General features: G+C 44.2%; 2 protein-coding genes across 4 annotated transcripts in view; one reads left to right on the top strand and one right to left on the bottom strand.

Annotated features, from left to right (window-relative positions):
* The window catches only part of arhgap17a (Rho GTPase activating protein 17a), a 28,580-nt gene extending 15,848 nt beyond the window's left edge, over window positions 1-12,732 (top strand). Inside the window, exons 7-21 of one of the 3 annotated variants that reach the window (XM_053413670.1) lie at window positions 144-220; window positions 327-444; window positions 1,479-1,547; window positions 1,735-1,816; window positions 2,768-2,895; window positions 4,150-4,261; window positions 4,978-5,059; window positions 5,179-5,259; window positions 5,347-5,460; window positions 5,657-5,748; window positions 5,997-6,144; window positions 6,414-6,692; window positions 7,427-7,575; window positions 7,700-8,242; window positions 9,839-12,732. In XM_053413670.1, the coding sequence (XP_053269645.1) occupies window positions 144-220; window positions 327-444; window positions 1,479-1,547; window positions 1,735-1,816; window positions 2,768-2,895; window positions 4,150-4,261; window positions 4,978-5,059; window positions 5,179-5,259; window positions 5,347-5,460; window positions 5,657-5,748; window positions 5,997-6,144; window positions 6,414-6,692; window positions 7,427-7,575; window positions 7,700-8,242; window positions 9,839-10,017 (2,253 nt within the window). In that variant the 3' untranslated portion in view covers window positions 10,018-12,732. Of the gene's footprint in view, window positions 1-143; window positions 221-326; window positions 445-1,478; window positions 1,548-1,734; window positions 1,817-2,767; window positions 2,896-4,149; window positions 4,262-4,977; window positions 5,060-5,178; window positions 5,260-5,346; window positions 5,461-5,656; window positions 5,749-5,996; window positions 6,145-6,413; window positions 6,693-7,426; window positions 7,576-7,699; window positions 8,243-8,348; window positions 8,371-9,838 lie in introns of all 3 variants that reach the window. The other 2 variants (XM_053413669.1, XM_053413668.1) reach the window with 2 other exon arrangements.
* Window positions 12,733-15,643: 2,911 nt separating this feature from the next.
* Window positions 15,644-17,197, bottom strand: part of grid2ipb (glutamate receptor, ionotropic, delta 2 (Grid2) interacting protein, b) — a 30,037-nt gene continuing 28,483 nt past the window's right edge. The window contains exons 24-26 of the mRNA XM_053413968.1: window positions 16,925-17,043; window positions 15,906-16,070; window positions 15,644-15,715 (exon numbers count right to left, since the gene is read on the bottom strand). Coding sequence (XP_053269943.1) covers window positions 15,644-15,715; window positions 15,906-16,070; window positions 16,925-17,043 — 356 coding nt within the window. The remainder of the gene's footprint in view (window positions 15,716-15,905; window positions 16,071-16,924; window positions 17,044-17,197) is intronic.

The following is a 17,197-nucleotide window of genomic DNA, read 5'->3' as shown; positions in this document are numbered from 1 at the left end:
TATTTTTCCTTTATCTGGCTAAAAGGCTAATCAGCAGAAACATTTTAGTCACTCAGGAAGAGAAAACACATTGTATACCAGGTCTTTATCACCCTAATTACTTTTTAGGCCTACTCATCATGTTTCGGGTCTAATTTTCTTAGGTGGACATACCCAACATCCTGAAGCAGAGGAAACAGCTGGCCAAGTTAGTGCTGGACTACGATTCTGCCAGAGCAAGGTCCGTCTCATCACCTCTTACCTTTTAACACAAGTCCACTTAATTTCACATTGTGGTTCTGTCACATAGAAATAGTCTAAATTTTCCTTTGTCTCTCCAACTTCAGATGGTTGCAGGCAACCAAGTCAATAATCTCAGGAACAAATACACATTCACTGACGGCCAAGGCTGACCTACTCAAGGAGGAGGTGGATGAGGCCATGAACAAAGTGGAGCTTTGCAAGGTAACAAGCATGTAGATGATTCATATGTCTTTATAGTTGTGTGTATCAAGTTCACAGCCGGCCATATGTATTTGATCCTGAATGAATGGGAAGGCTAAAGGTCATTTATGGTCCTCGGGCAATGAGTAACAGAAATCCTGGTTATAACATTAAACCAGTACGAAAATCGTCACCTCAGTTGCTTTACAGTCCAAGAGCCTCTGGCTCTCAGCTTGCTGACGCACACAAATGACTGAACATGCCCCGTCAGCTCCGTGCATGTGTGTTTGCATCTGTTCAGTTGAGTCACTTGTGACTTTTTACTGTGTATTGGCTGCGTGATGTGTCAGGGTTTTCTGTCCAGGAAGCGCAGAGCCTTGTGTTTCCTTTTCCCCCGTTCTCCCTCCCAGTCTCACTCCGGCCTGCCAGGAGCCAGGAGGATTTATGACTCACGTGGTGCTTAGCTGACCACTGATGTCCGTCCATGTGCCATCTAAAACAATCCATTCTCTTGATGGATGACGCTGTGCAGTGGAGATGGAGATCATTGATTTATTAATGACAGTTAATGCAGGAATACAGCTCTTTCCCTTTCTTGGCTTGGATTTGTATGCACTGCTGTAACCAATATTAGAGTAAAATTGTCTGGTACAGATCTCTTGGCCTATGTAACAATGTGTATGTGTGTTTACACATTTTGAAAAATCGCCAATGACTCGTGTTCTCAAAAACGTACAGTCGGATAAGTGTAATTTATATTGTATCTATTATACGCTATTATGAATATAGAAAAAACAAATACAGACAAATATAGTGATATAACTTGATAAAAAAAATTAATGATGAAGGCACATATTTTCTGCTTTGTTTATTCTGTAAATACAAGTTTTCCTATCTAAAAACATAAACACAGATACCGACATGTCTGTGAAAGGCTCTTATTGGCTGATACCATCTAAAATATTGGTCAAGGTCTAATATAAATAACGTTAGCAGTAAGTGTGTTGTTATCATCCAGTTCTCCTCCTGTTTAACTTCCCCTATTTCCTCCACAGGATCAACTTGCTGCCGACATGTACAGTTTTTTCTCAAAGGAAGGCGACTATGCCCGTTACTTTGTAATGGTAAGCTCAGCGTGTCAGCAAGTCCAACATGTGTTTGCATGAGTTCCTGTGGGAATATTCACAGCTGCAGAGTAAACGGGGGGGGGGTGAACACAGACTTGGCCTGAACTTTTATTTACTTTGCTGTCATGTACTTCACTGCTTGTCTGATTCTACTGACTCTCTCTATCTCTCTCTGTTTCTCTAGCTCTTGGAAGCTCAAGCTGATTACCACAGAAAGTCTCTCACTCTTCTGGAGAGCGTCTTGCCCACCATCCAGGCTCAACAAGGTATAATACACGTAAACAAGCCTGTTCACTCACACCAAGTTAACACGAAACAGAGCAACGGGGTTATAGAGCAATCACACACAACACTTTGTGCGGCTCCTAGCACGGGACCTCTTTTATATGTGTTCTGGAGAATGTTTGCGTGTTTTTCTCTGGTGCCTCTGTTGCGTGTTGTCCCTTTAAAACAAACCTTTTCCTGATGAACAGAAGTTTGTGTTTCTTATTCACTTCAAGAAATGAACCAGCTACTGCACTATTCAGTTACATCACTCTTGTTTTTCCAAAATTCTGAACTACACATACCCCATTTAAGGTAGAAGGCCATAACTGAGGCGCCGATATTAAAGAACACTCCTGTGTTTTCCAAAAATAATCTATTTTCCACTTTACCCACATAAAGTCTCCCATTTAAGCTCTCCCTGTTTTTTGTCTTTACCCTCTTGAGCTGTTAAAGGAGGTTGTTGTTTCCTGCACTAAACACATGTATCCAAACCACACAAGTCTGGTCTCCCAGCATGTGGTGATGACTCATGAACTACACACACACACACACACACACACACACACACACACACACACACACACACCTGGTTTGTGTGTGTTTGTGTATGTCTGCTCCTCCAAAACCTCGCCATTTCAGTCTTCTGCCTCCCCATTCTCTCACATTAGCTCAAACACAAGCACATAAATAGAGAAGGAAGGTCGAACAGTCACTCCTGCTGGCTGGGAGCATGTGGTTATTATTATTTATTTATTGGGGCGGGGGGGCGGGGCGGGGAGGGAGGGGGGCTGAGGCTAGGAACTGGCCCTGGGGAGAGTTGTTGACCCAGAAATCAGCCATAGAGACCAGCAACAGACTGGTTTGCACTGAGTCCTGTGCATCACGAATAAAGTTACAGTATCTGGTCCCACTGCCTCCCTCTCATTATTTATCTTCTCTTTGGTGATCAGACTCGTGGACAGAGAAGCCTGCGTTTGGCACGGGGCTGGATGAACACCTGAAGAGATGTGGAAGGGAGATCGCTCTGCCATTAGAGGCCTGCGTCATGATGCTTCTGGAGACTGGCATGAAGGAAGAGGTGAGGAGGTTAAGACGGAGACAGAGGGAGAGATCAGACAGGGACTTCTATAAACATGTCCTCTTCGTTTGATCAATAATAAGTGTAGGTGGAAAGCTAGGAGTGGAAAGTATGGATCACCCTCTCCTAATGAATGTTGGCTTTGCTATCTACTTGATTTCTTCAAATTGTGGCCCAAGCTGCACTTTAGTCCCCAACAAGACACTGTTGCGAGAAATTAAAAGAATTGAGTGTCATATGGGGCATAATTATTTTAATGTGACTTTAAAAAAGGCAGTTGTTTGCCAGGATGTTCTATAGCGTGTCAACTTAAAATGATGATAGTATATCAGGGCTGTCAGCCAGACTTTTCTACCTGCCAATTTCCAAATACTGATAATTTCAACTTCAAATATTAGTGACCAGCAACAGTCAGTAATGATTCCGAGGTATCTAAACATCGTTCTCCAGGTTAATTCCCTCTACAGTATTTAATACCATGGATTATGATTTTGTCTGTTCATCTTGATTGCTCTTATGTTTTGCTTGTGTGACCATGTGTGAATAAAAGGAGCTGTCACAGCTCATTAAAAGTCACACGAAGCTGTGGCTGCGATTAGCGGCTCTACTGGACATTAACGACACCGAGCTTTAAATCGTTTGCACGTATAAACATCTGAAGCCTTGAGGAGATGGCGGACAGACAAACTGTAAACAGGGGAAACTCTGTAAAGTTGTTCCACAGACACTGTCGCCCTGGTGATTTATGAAATGCGATGTCCCTTTCCCGAAAACAAATTTAGAATACAATAGAATCCACTTTTCTCCCGTCAATAAATCAGAGCGTTTTGTATGTGTACGTGTTTGTGCAAATTTTTTTTAGAAAAAAAAAGAAGTAGAGAGAGTGCAAGGGTTAACGGCAAAGGGCGTTATTTGTGGCCCTATTCATTCCCTGGTGAGCCCAGGCTGTGTCATTGTGGTGTGAAGACGGCTTTTGTTTATGTGTCAAAGTAAATAGCTTGATGGGCTGTGAGTGCAGGGTGTATTTGTTTGCCTTCTTTAAGGTTTCATTATGTGCAGCTGGCTGGGGGAGTGTATGTAGTGGATTTATACACACTATCTATAATTGACTATTCAGAAAGTGTGTGTGTTTGAGTGAAAGCAAAGGGCGGTGTGTGCACATTAAATGCCTGCAAGTATTGCTGCTGTTGTTTGTTTGCTGGCAAAGTTACTGTGGTGTATTTATCTTTTTGTGTGTTTGTGTGTTTGTGTCAGGGTCTATTCAGAATCGCAGCAGGAGCGTCCAAGCTGAAGAAGCTAAAGGCGGCACTGGACTGTTCCACTTCACAACTGGAAGAGTTCTACTCCGACCCCCACGCTGTTGCTGGTATGTCCGAAAACCAAGGCTATTTTGAGTTACTGTATTTTTTTGGGTATAAAACTTCTAAACAGTTGATAATTGTGTCTTCTTGACTTCTCTGTGACATCCTCCAAGGCTGGGCTCAGACTACCAGAGTTTTAAAGACCGAAAAGATTTTTTTAAATCAGGTTCCATCACAAACATAAAGAGAAACTTCACAGATATTCTCTATAATCTTCTTACACAAACCCACACTGCAAGGTTAGAAAATATTATACTATATATTATATGATTTTAAAATGATTGGTCCGAAGGCAGCGACGCACCACTTCACGTCCTCATATGTTCTGTGTTCATGGGGAAGCAGATGTTAAAAAACAGAATGGAGAGTGGAGTGAGGCATCAAGTGGCTCTTATATTAATTAACAAAAGCAAAAAAGTTGTCTGGTTAAGAATATGGTCAGAGAGACCCGGGCAACACAGATGACCTATTTTTCAGATGAGATTTTCTCTGTCAGTTATGATATGTGTCAACAGTGGCACGCAAGCTGACAATAGCCTCAGCATCTTAATCGTTGCTTTGCAGTACAGCTGCTCTGATGTCTTTCTCTCCCTCATTGCCATGTTGCACTGTTCTAGTTATATTAATTATATTAAAATTATTAATAGTACAATAATGTACAGAATCAGGGTTAAATCAGCCCGCACTTCCCGAGCCCAGTTTAAATGACGTTTTGTTTCAGGAGCACTGAAGTCCTACCTGAGGGAGCTCCCAGAACCTCTGATGAACTACCAGCTTTATGATGAATGGATCCAGGCATCCAGGCAAGGCTCACAACCTTATCACTGGAAATAAGAGAAATCACTGTACTGCAATTAGGAATGTATATTTGGACCAAGTATGTCCCTGCTTTCAATCGTACATTTTGTTTTTATATATCTAGTGTGACAGACCCAGACAAGAGGCTCCAGGCACTCTGGGTTGTATGTGATAAGCTACCAAAGAACAACAAATCCAACCTGAGGTTAGTTGTTTTATTGTTATACAAGTCACAACAGTAATGCATTCGTTTTCCTGTGGTACGACCGTTTACATCTGTGCTCCCATGCAGGTATCTGGTGAAGTTTTTAGCCAAACTGGCTCAGGACAGCGAGACAAACAAGATGACTGCGAGCAACCTCGCCATTGTCCTGGGACCCAATCTGCTCTGGGCCAAAACTGAGGGGTGAGAGGGGATTGAGAGGGAGGGGACAAAACTGATGATGAAAATTATAAAAGAAAAGGGTGGATGTATGTGACAGTCTTTGAAATGCATGATCCTGATTTTTGAATGGATTTCCAGAAACGTTTGTCTGTAATTTGAGCCCATTTCATTCTGGTGAAAGAATCACATCGTTGCTCATCTACTCGTGTCTACCCAGGAGTCTGGCTGAAATGGCTGCAGCTACCTCTGTGCACGTGGTGACCATCGTTGAGCCCATTATCCAGCATGCAGACTGGTTCTTTCCTGAGGGTAGGTTCTGGACCCCTCTCCACCTCTTGTTTCTCTCCATTCATTGTAGCCAGTCACAGGCTATCGTACATCAGGGACGCATGGTGAAGGATATTGATGTCGACTGCCTCATAAGATAGACAGTCAGCATTGATCAAGCTTCCAAGCACCAAGATACAAATCACTCTTGAGTCTGTCTGTTGTTCCTGCTAGACCTCTCTGAAAGATGTACTTTATTTTATCTGGTTAAATCTTATCTGTCCCTGCAGAGGTAGACTTCAACGTGTCCGGCATGTTTGCAATGCCCATACCTGCATCAAACCACAACAATCACCTGGACTATGACTGCAGCACCATTGAGAGGAAGAGGCCTGGCAGTTCGATGGGACCCGAGAACGACACAACGCGCAAAGACAAGTAATCAGCCGTGATTTTCTCTGTAGCTCCTTCTGTCCCACACCGTTGATCACTTAATCCAGTGAATTAATTCTTTGAAAATGATTTGCACCAGTTGCTTTTCCGGGTCCTTTTCTTTTGCTTCTAGTACATGTTGGGCTAATTTGGATTCTTATAATATGACCCATAACACTGTTTTTACTGACTTCTCTTTGTGTGCTCTGGGGTTTTGGTGATTTCTCCCTCCTTAAACGTTTCTCTCTCACCGTCTCCCCGCCCTCCCTGTGTAGCACCCCTAACAAGCACTCGGACCACACCCTCCGTAGAGGCAGTCACACCTTAGGTAGAAAGCAGCACACATCACCTGCCTTCCAGCCTCCTTTACCCCCTGTGGAGGCTCCAGGGCAGGGGCACGGGGCTGGGCAGGTCCCCCAGCCCTCAGCCGAGCCCCAGCCACAAGCTCCTCCAGGGGGGGCGGGGCCTGACGCTGGCCAGCATAGCTTGGCGCAGAGTTTGGCTGCTCTCGCAGCAGCTCAGCAGCTTCTAGCCCAGCACACAGAAGAGCTCAGGTAAGAGCTGCTCTCCTGCATCTCTGCTGCTGGTGGGGAATGACACTGCATGCCAGACAGACAGACAGACAGACGGACAGACAGACAGTTTTCATGTAACGTGAAGACATATCTGCCATCTCTGTGAACTCAGTCATAGTGCAATTGATGCATGTTTCACTGGTAGATTTTAGACACCTCCTCATCTCACGGTCACTTTGGCTCAGCTTGTCTCTCCCGCCAAAAACCACAAGTTTTCTTACACCACCACCAGTTCCAGCTATGCAGACTTGTCTGAAGTCAGCCCACAGACACACCACGACAATGGCTGCTGTCATTCCGCTAACAGTCGCTTTCAGGGCCTTTCGACTTCCCATCCTTCTGCTTTTTTCTCCCACGAATCACTGGAATCAGTACCAACTGGCTCAAACTGCTTTGGGAGGCCTGAACCTTAGTGTCCGTTGTGCAGCGGCTGAAGGGTTTCTTTGATTTAGTTGGTGAAAGGACAACATTCACGTCCACACAGATAAGACTATTCAGCTCAGCGTTCTTTTGCTCCCACACACTCTGTTGGGAAGGTGAATTTAGATGAGACACCCAGTTAAAAATTGTTAAGTTTATTGTCACAACACCTAACCACTGAGCTTTATTAAATACCACTCAGTAGTGGTTGCTCTTGTAGAAGCAGTGCTCCAGAATTTCAGATTTCAAATTAGTAGGTTTTAAAACCCTCTTTCTCTTCATCCTCTCTAAAGCAACCCAAGGCTACGTGACTCCACATCCGGCCCGACCCCTCAGCTCCAGAGGAATGGCTCTGGAGGAGGGGGCCAGGCTGTGGGACACATGGGCACTGGAAACTCTGGGTCTGGATCCATGGGGCCCAGCCCTCACACGCTGCGCAGAGGTGAGACTCTGCACTCTGGTACAAAAAGACATATTTCATTAAAGGTCGTCACTCATCCAGGTCAAATTATTTGTGAAGTTTGAATGGAAATCTATTAATCACATGTTTCTCCAACATCTTCCAGGTACCAAGAAACAGGCTCCTCCCCCTCCTAAACCTACAAACCCCCCTCCAGGCCAGCCCTGTAATTCAGTAAACCACAACTCCTTGTCAGGCTCCTCCCAGTCCCTCAGCCCGACCCCTAGACCTCTGTCCAGCCACTCCCCCACCTCGCCCACCTCTCCGACCTCCCAGCCATGTGCCACGCCTAGACGCCACTCCAGCAACCAGCCACCGATCCAGGCGCCCAGCCATCCGCCCCCGGAGCCACCGACACCGACCAGTCCCCTGATGCCGCTCGCATCACTGGGCCAGTCCGGCGGGGACCAGCAGAGCTCGGACCCCTCTCCTCCCAGCACCCCGACCCCTCCAGACACCCCTCCGCCCTCCACCGCCACCCAGGATGCAGTCGCTCCTCCGTCCCCGTCGCCCTACCAGTCGGGCTCTCTTCCCCGGCCGCGACCCGTCCCCAAGCCCCGGAACAGACCCAACGTCCCACCGCCGCCCCAACCCAGCACACTGACTGGAGACACTAATGGGATCTGTGCCACTGCATACAAGATGATGGGTGAGTCCTAACTCTCAAACAACAACAGCAAATCAGTTTGCAGATGAATGTCTCAACACAGGATGTACTCTCTCTCTAATAGTCTTGCATTGTAATACCTCTGCAGGTTAACGAAGCACTTGTGAGAGGTTTGTTGTTAATTGACCTTTTCACTTGCACTTTTTTTGTTTGTGTCTAGAATTCTCACTCCTCATCATTGTCATTTTGTTTTGCCTGCTGCCACCACCAGGTCTCATTTACTGTAGCCCTGATGCACGCCTCTCATCCTGTGTATTAAAATCCATCAATTAAGAAACACATTTGAGATTTTGTAATTAAAAATATTCATATTACACAAGTGAGTTAATAGTCCAAACCAGTTCTATATAATACACCCAGTTCACTTCATAGACTGTATATAAAGATGGACGACAGGACGGCTTCACAAAAATGAAGCCTAATCATCTTACTCGTCCCCTGTGGGCTGGCTGGAGAATAGGTCATGGATCCTGCCTCCTCTATGTTAGTAGGTGGGACAAGGACCAGACTAACAAGTCAAAGCACACGTGGAATGAGTGAAACGTCATGATTGACAGCTGAGACTGACACGTGATTGGTTGAGAGCGTGTATCGGAGGGACCCTGTTACCACGGCTCCACTACACGATCACAATCGCGCAGATACACATCATCCATCTTTATTTACAGTCAGGATGATCATTTATCACGAGTCACTCATCTTTTTTTGCTGTCACTATAATGTAACATCACCAGTGAGGGTTTGAAAGTGATGTGTTCTTACTGAGGCTGAAAAACTGGGATCATTTTCAAACCCTCAGCTGTCAGTGGGCCGTTTGCTATTTTTCATTGTTAAGTATTGTTTGACTGTAATTTATTGTATATGATGTTTCATTTGTCATCGTGGTTGTTGTTAATGAGTTTTAAAAGCAGCATCCCTTCATCCAGCATGTGTACTGCTACTAATACTTCTACTACTGACATGCATGTTTTTAAATGTTCTTGTCTTGTGATTAATGTCTCATCTGTAGATGCTGCTCATGTTCAGAATAGGCAATCAGAATCGTAATCCTGAAAACACATTGATTTTTATATATATATATATATATATATATATATATGAATTTAACAATAAGCTGAAGAACAACAGCTATCAGTTCAACTCTGCTTCCTTGAAATCAGATTTTCCATCTGCTCTCTGTGCCTGTTGCCCTGCTGCTCTTATTCTCTGACCAAACAGCGCCTCCTGCTGTTCAGCCACTGAGCCTTTACAGCTGCTCACACTATGGAAAATATTACACAGCCTCACTGGATGGCACACTTGGCACCGGCTTGAACTGTTTTCACGCTGCACGATGAGGCTGCACATGTTTGTGATTAGGGCTTACATGTTCTTACAACGGGGGCATGAATAGTTTGTTTATCCTGTGAAGGATGTTTATGTTGTGTTTGTGTGTGTGTGTGAAACGTCTGCATGTGTGGAAACTTCCAAACACTATCAAAACAGGAGGAGTCTGTTCTAGCTGATGTTCTCCTTTGAGTTTCTGCTCTTCCTCGTCTTCTCACTCTGATTTATTTCTCCCTCATCTTGTGTCTGCAGACCCGGCCATGTCTTTCAAAGGGCTGAGTCGAGCGTTGGTCCCTGAGTTCGCTGTAGAGCAGCAGCCAGTGATGAGCCCTTCATCCTCCTCCTCCTCATCTTCCTCCTCCTCCTCCTCCTCCTCAATGCTGCCTCCTCCCAATGACTGTGACCTGGACACCGAGAGCACCGTCCTATAAGGAGGAGACAATGACACACTCTGGTCCCGAAACACCCCTCACACACCTCCTCTCATCATACACACACCTCAGTTAGTCTCCTTCTGTTTCCTGCAGCCCTCCTCACACTGAGACCATCCTCCGCTGCTGTCCAGCACCATGACCGACTCTTAACGTGACATAACGCATTTATGTTCATGATGGACCTCACAGTGCTCTCAGTGAATAATGGCTGGGCTAGATGATTGTTTGAAAGGCTGCTACAGCCATAGACTTAGCTCTCTTTTCAATGTACACAAACGATTCACATCATTTGGAGTCACAGTAGGGATCGTGGTGCAGAGCCGCTGTATCCAGGCTCAGCTGACACGCTCGGCCAATCCTGAGTCGATCTCAGCTGTCAATCAGGACGTTTCACCCCATTTTTATAGCATTAAATAACTAATTAAACCCCCTGAACAAGAACTACCTAAAATGATAAAAAAATCGATTGACCTGACTTTATTTTGCTCCATGTCCCATCCACTAAGCAGGCAGGGATTATGACCTATACTTCAGCCAGCCACCAGGTGGCAATCAAGATGAGTTTGCTCCAACGGTGCTGATTTTTGATCGTTTATGTCATTGTGTGTTAAATACACACTTTCTAACTATCGCAACTTAGTCAGCACGTTGTTGTCGGTATGTTTGATTAACCTGCAAGTTAACTAGTGTAGCTAAAGCTCAGTAACATCACTTACTGTTAAAACTACAGACGCAGATTAGCAGTAGGTTATTTTTACTTTCTACATTAATTATCTTACAAATACTATATAGTTGCTGAAAGTCAATGAATGGGCAAACATTTTCATAATCGATTAGGTTTTAAGCAAGATGCCAAAATGAACTGGTTCCAGCTTTTTTTCAGTCTTCCTTGATAATTAATATGATCTTTGTCTCAAGGCACATCACCAGATTTGACAATTCACTTTCACTCGTGGTGGAATTGAACTGACCTCGAATCAGTTTCTTTCTGCTTCGCTCGTTTCAAACTCAAGCTGTCAGCCATTATTCACTCACTGAGTCGTTTTGACTACCATGAAGGTGCCACGTGTCTTTGTGAGGAGACGTGTGACACACACACAGACACACACACATACACAGACACACACACCTCCATCTTCATACCACGCTCCCTGCAGAATGACCTCCAGACAATCAAACAGCAGAGCGGGAGGACAGAAGATTCACCAGTGACGCTATCAGACATTGATACGTAGCAATATGAAGCACGGCCACTGACTGTGAACAGAAAGGAATGGGTTGTGAGGTGATGGGTTTGGTTGGGTGGGGGGGAACTTTGTGAAAGCCACAATATGGACTGACGAGACCCCTGTTTGGAATTATCGTGTGAGGTGTTTTTTTGCATTTTGTACTGTTGAAGAAATGGCCTTAGAAGAAGATGAAGAAAAAGGGGGGGTATATCTACAGCATGGGGTGTAGGGGTGGTCGGGGATCAGCAGGTGAAGTAACTGTTGCTTATCATGTAACTGGTGACTGCAGGTTTCCAGTCGTCGATTTCCCCTCCTTTGTTCTTTATTTTTCTTTGTAAGGAAACCCTCCCTCCCCTGAATCCTCTGTCACTCATGTATTTATTTACCAAGTTCTGAAAACACACACATTCCCTGTGGCTAGACTTAATTAATTCAGTCTTTAAAATGTAAATCATGCCTTATGGGTTCCTCACAGAACCCCCCTAATAAGCATTATATGATATTATCTATTTACTGTACGGAGGATGTACCTGGCTCCCAGTACTTACAGTATTTTCCAAGAAGCTGTCTTGGCAACAGTTGTGTTTCAGGGATGTGAGGACGGTGACTCAGCAGCAGCAGTCGTGTGTATGTGAGTGTGAGTGTGTGTGTGTGTGTGTGTGGGTGGTTCTGTGTCGTGCCTCGGGAGATGTGTATTTAAATGTTTTGACTTGTTTGGGTTGTTTTCTTTTTACGAAGCAGAAGTAGCAGCGTGAAGCCTGGACACAATCAGTATTTTAGCCTTCCATCCGTCTCTTTGATTTCTCTGGTTGTTTGCCGGGACGTTACACACAACAGACTGTGAGTGTGTGTGTGAGTGAGTGAATGTAGTGAAAGGAGAGTTTTGAAACCAGCCTCTTGATCCTGAAGAGAAAGACACGTGATAAAAACAGCTGATATTGCACTTGGGCGCAGGCCAATGAGTGGTTTCCTGGTTTAGAGGTATTTTTCTTATTTCCAGTCTCTCCCACTGAGCTGAGGGCACACGCCGTTGTGATCCCTCAGTAGTGACGTGGCGTCAGATTGATGTGGTTCTTTTCCGCCAGGTCAAACGATGAAGAAAAAATGGCTTTATTATATTTTCTGTGTAAGCTTTTGGATTATTTTTTTCTTTTCTGGCCTCAAACGTAATGCAGAGTCCCGTTCCCAGAGAGCCGACTCGACATGGTACCTATGGAGAGAGTCTCGGATGCTGCGGTTGGATCGTCCTACCCCCCCCCCCCTCCCGTACCTCGCTGCCTTATCCCTGCGCATCAAGCTCGAAGCTTCTTTAACGACAGAAAGCTGCATTGAAACTAGAGACGATGATGATGATGCTGCGTTTTTCAGCTCCATAGTTTTTGTACGTTGGCTGTTTGGTCGGCTTCAATGTGGAATAGAAACATGTAATAGGAATGCTTGGTTATACCCCCTTTCCAAAGAAATAAAGTATATGAAGAAACTATTTCAATGTGCTCATGATTTATACGTTTGTGCGATACTATGACAGGAAACATGTGAGTGAAACGTTTCTGGTTATTAAAGCTAAACATTTATATTCAAAGCAAAACATTAAATATGTGGCGGTGAGGCCTAGGGGGTAGAGTGGTCGTTCTCCAACATGAAGGTTGCCGGTTCAATCCCCACTCTTCCCCATCTGCATGCCGAAGTGTCCTTGGCAAGATACTGAACCCCTAAATGGCCCCTCATAAATGTTGAGTGTACTAATTGTAAGTCGCTTTGGATAAAAGCGACCAGACAAGAAAAAGTCAAAGTTATGAGTCACAGGTCAGCTTGTTGTGTACTTACTTGTCAACCCTAAACTAGTCAAGGTAATAATCAGAGATTTAATAACTTGTCAATTCATATTAATATATCAATCATAATAATGATGATGTGCTTTTGAATGTTAATAAAAATATAACATTTGAAAAAAAAAATTAAAAGTTAATACAGTTTTTTTTTAGTATTCGACCGGAAGATGAACACAATTATTTTCGGACACTAAACTGACCTCCATATCTAAAAAAAAAATTCATTCATTATCCAGAGATGACGGTGAAATATCCCTGAGGTGGATGATGCCATCTTGTACCCATGTCGGTTAAATGTGTCTCAGCCGTCGATCTTGTCGATTTATCCGGTTTTAAAGAATCAAATAATCAAATAATGAAAACCAAATGTAACAGATGTAGCAGTTGGGTGTTTATGATGTGAACTAACAAAACAACATATAAAAACATGTCAGATTAAATAGTGCATGTATCAACAGACTGTTTTAAACGGGGTCTGGGAGCTAAATCATGAAAAAGAATATACAAATCATTTCTACACCTCTCAGATGAATCTTTCAAACCCTGACCTAAAATAATCTTATGTATGTACATTATAAAATAAATATGTGATCACTGTGGATTATATAAGTTGAATGCAGTTACTATAGCTACTGTACACCCTGTAAGTCTCTATAGGATTTCCTTTTCAGGCACAGAGGACACGTCAGGCAGGTTTTACTTTCAAGCATGATATTTTTATAGATCAAAAACCGAATATTCTTCATTTCTGAAAGCACTGAACCAAACATGGAGGTAAAACAACCACGAAAACATAGAAAACAGATATAAAAAGGAACCCGGAGGCACAGATGCGTTAAACCTTAATAAACTGGACTGGACACAACAGAGATGTAACTTATTTCAAACCTAAATATCCAGGGAGGGTAACTGCTACCAGCTGCAGCGACATGCAATGGACTGGGACGAGGAAACACGGTCACTACACTCAGAGCAGCTAGAGTTGCGTTTTCTACGAGCCCGGCTGAAGCTGTGCGTAAAGAAGAAGGGAGACGGCAACTTCCCGAGGACGCTCGGAAAAAAAGAAAATAAGAAAACAAATAGGGACTCAGGACGAACGAGCACAAGGTAGAAAATGAAGATGACGAGCAGTGCATAGCAAATACAGTCCAATTTACAATCTCAACATTAGTCATCGTCAACATAAATACAACACAGCTACAGGTACACTGTACTGTAGATGAGTCATGAGATCACCATGGCGACCACAGAAGCAGGAAATAGTCATGTACAGTTGGGGGGGTTCTTCTTTTCTCCCACACGTTTGATATTCCTTGGTTCGACAGCCGTGAGGCTGCGTTCACTGCACTCGACGTTCACAAGTGCACTGTGAGTGAATCTGGGTCTGGATGAAGGAGAGGATCAGAATGCTGGGGGGTTGACAGCAGCGTGGCTACAGGTTTATTATTTTTGCCATAGAATTTAATCACTGTCATCTAAAATAATAAAAAAATTATAAGTAACCTAATATGTGAAATGTAGTGAAAACGGACATTTTAATGGATGAAAAATAATACTGCTTTTCAGAATTTTAAGACTTTTCTTTTCAAGGTTCCAGTTTCCATTCTTATTTGTTGGTATCACTCGGCAAAATTCAACCAATCAAGTTTTAAACTTGGAATTTCCAAGAGGGGAATCTCTGTATGTTGTGATTTGGCATTATACAAATGAAGTTGAATCAAATTGAATCCAAAAAAAACCCTTTCTAAATTCACCTCAACAGGAATATTTCAATTTGTAAATTTCAAATTCAACATTATGAATTCCGAGGTGGTTTAACCTTTTGGTCGCGTTTGACTTCCAGAGAAAACGATCGTCTGATTCTTATCAGCAACTTAAAAAGTAACAGGTGGAAATGGATGATTTTTCAAATACAATTTGAATAAATTTTGAAATTCTAGCAAAGGATGCATCCGAGATGAACAGTTTTTAAATCTTTGAATTGAGTCCTGCAGTATGGGAGGCAGTGAACGCACCGCTGCTTGTCCTGTCTGATCGAACCCTCCTCCTGTTGAAACTCTGTACACAATCAATACAACTCCTGAATCCTCTTGATTCCAGAGAACTGTCTTTTACAATTTCCAAACAGGACCTGATAGAAAATATAAACTTTATATCATCATAGAATAAACACGGCAATTAATCCTTTTTCATTACTTACATTTCATTGTGAAGCAGCTTGGAGATGAAGTGAGGGGTCGTATGTACACGGACGTTTCTCTGTGGTTCTCTAACATGTGATGAGGAGCTTTAGAATGTGAAGATGTGAGTGTGTGCTGAGTTCCTGAATGTTCCTGCTCTGCCCAGCACCTGAAACAACAGCACTGCTGCACAAGGGGCACTCGTTCTCTGTCATCCCACAGATGGCCGTAGATGACGTGCTCTCTGCTCCCTGTTGGTTGGAGTGTCTCTGTGTGTGTGTGTGTGTGTGTGTGTGTTTGTGTGGGATCTTGGCACTTTGGTTGTGGAGAGCAGAGTGAAAATGGAGCCGAGCAGCCTTTCTCGGTTTGGCCCGACGTCCTCCTACCAGGCCGGAGGGGAAGACAGCCTGGGGCTTCTGGGGTTCTCCGGACTCTGGGTCTCACTGAGCGCCCTCTGCCAAACAAAACCCATAATCTCATCTGATTCATACTTATTTTGATTGTATGATTTCCAGATTTAAAGCACACTTTGTTTGTACCACACACTTTGCTGCATGATCCCTTTCTTTGCTGCAGGCTGTGTGGCTGAAGGCCTGAACTGTTTCAGAGGTTTGACTATGCTGCCGCTCGGCTCGGTGACTCACCTCAAACTTGGAGATGAACTCAGCAAAGATGGCGAAGAAGGTGTCCGTGCTGCTGGACTTGCCGTCCTCTCCGAAGTAGGAGGCCACCTTGGAGAACTCCTCCATCGCTCGGGTCTGCAGAGACTCCAGGGACTGGACCGCGGGGTGGCTGTTCTCCAGGAAACTCTATGGGTGCAAATGGTCAAACGTTCATGGGTGCTCATCGCAAGGAATAAAGATCTGTGTGAGTGTGTGTTTGTGTGTGTTTGTGTTTGTGTGTGTGTGTGATAACTCTGAAATAATGTCTCCTGTGAATCTGGAGCAGTTTTCTGAAGTATGACAATAAAATAGAAGATGTCAAGACACTTTCATAACAGAGAGTCTGTGGGCAAAGTGGAGGAGTGAACCATGGACAATGAAACAACTAAAGATAACGAAGATAATGAAAAGGAAAGATACTATCTATATTTGGGAAATTATGGGAAATAATATCTTCAGGAGTTAGTCAAGGGACATCGGGGGCCCCATGCGAAGGGAACCTGGAGGGCCCCACAGCCGTGGTGCTGTTGCCGTCTCCTGTACACGACTGATCAGAGAATTTAAAGGGGCTCTCACATAAATGTTGTCACTGGGGATCAGAAGTTCTCGGAGAACCCCTTTCAGTTCAGGGCCCCCGGAGACGCTTAAGTCATGATACCTCAGCCTCTGTTACTTTGATTCTTCATTTCTAAAATCAGATTAATTTGGTCCATGTCCCATCTACTAACATGGAGGAGGAGAGGTGTGTGACCTATACTGCAGCCAGACACCAACTGGCGATTGAAGCGCTTTGGCTTCACTTTTGGAGAGCGTTCATGTCGTCCATCTTTGTTTACCGTCTGTGGTACAAACACGAGAATAGCATCAATCTCATAATCTAAGAAAGCAAGTTGAAATACTTCCCAAACTGTCAAGCTGTTCCTCAGTAGCTCCACAAAATGAAGGTTTTTAAATACGCACAAATTCCCATGTGTTTTCAGTGTGTAATAAAATGGACCTACGCTCATGACGGAGGCAAAGTGGTCCTCAGAGGTGGGGGGGATCTTCAGACAGGCCGTCCTGATGTCCTGGATGGTGGCGTGAAGGTCACTCAGCTCCGTTGTGACCGTCCTCTGGTTCACTGCATGAAGGACAGGGACTCATGAGGGGAGTTGTTACCACAGCTGGGAGCCACTAGGCCAGGGGCAGATCCAGGGGTGGGGCCAGGGGGGCCCAATCTGATTAGCCCCTGAAGTGGCCCTGACCTGCCAGTACTCACTTATTAAATATGAATC

This window comes from Pleuronectes platessa, chromosome 21 (assembly GCF_947347685.1).
Source record: "Pleuronectes platessa chromosome 21, fPlePla1.1, whole genome shotgun sequence".
In the NCBI taxonomy this organism is placed as follows: domain Eukaryota; kingdom Metazoa; phylum Chordata; class Actinopteri; order Pleuronectiformes; family Pleuronectidae; genus Pleuronectes; species Pleuronectes platessa.
The sequence above is the reverse complement of the archived record's forward strand: the minus strand, read 5'-3'. Positions and strand labels throughout refer to the sequence as shown.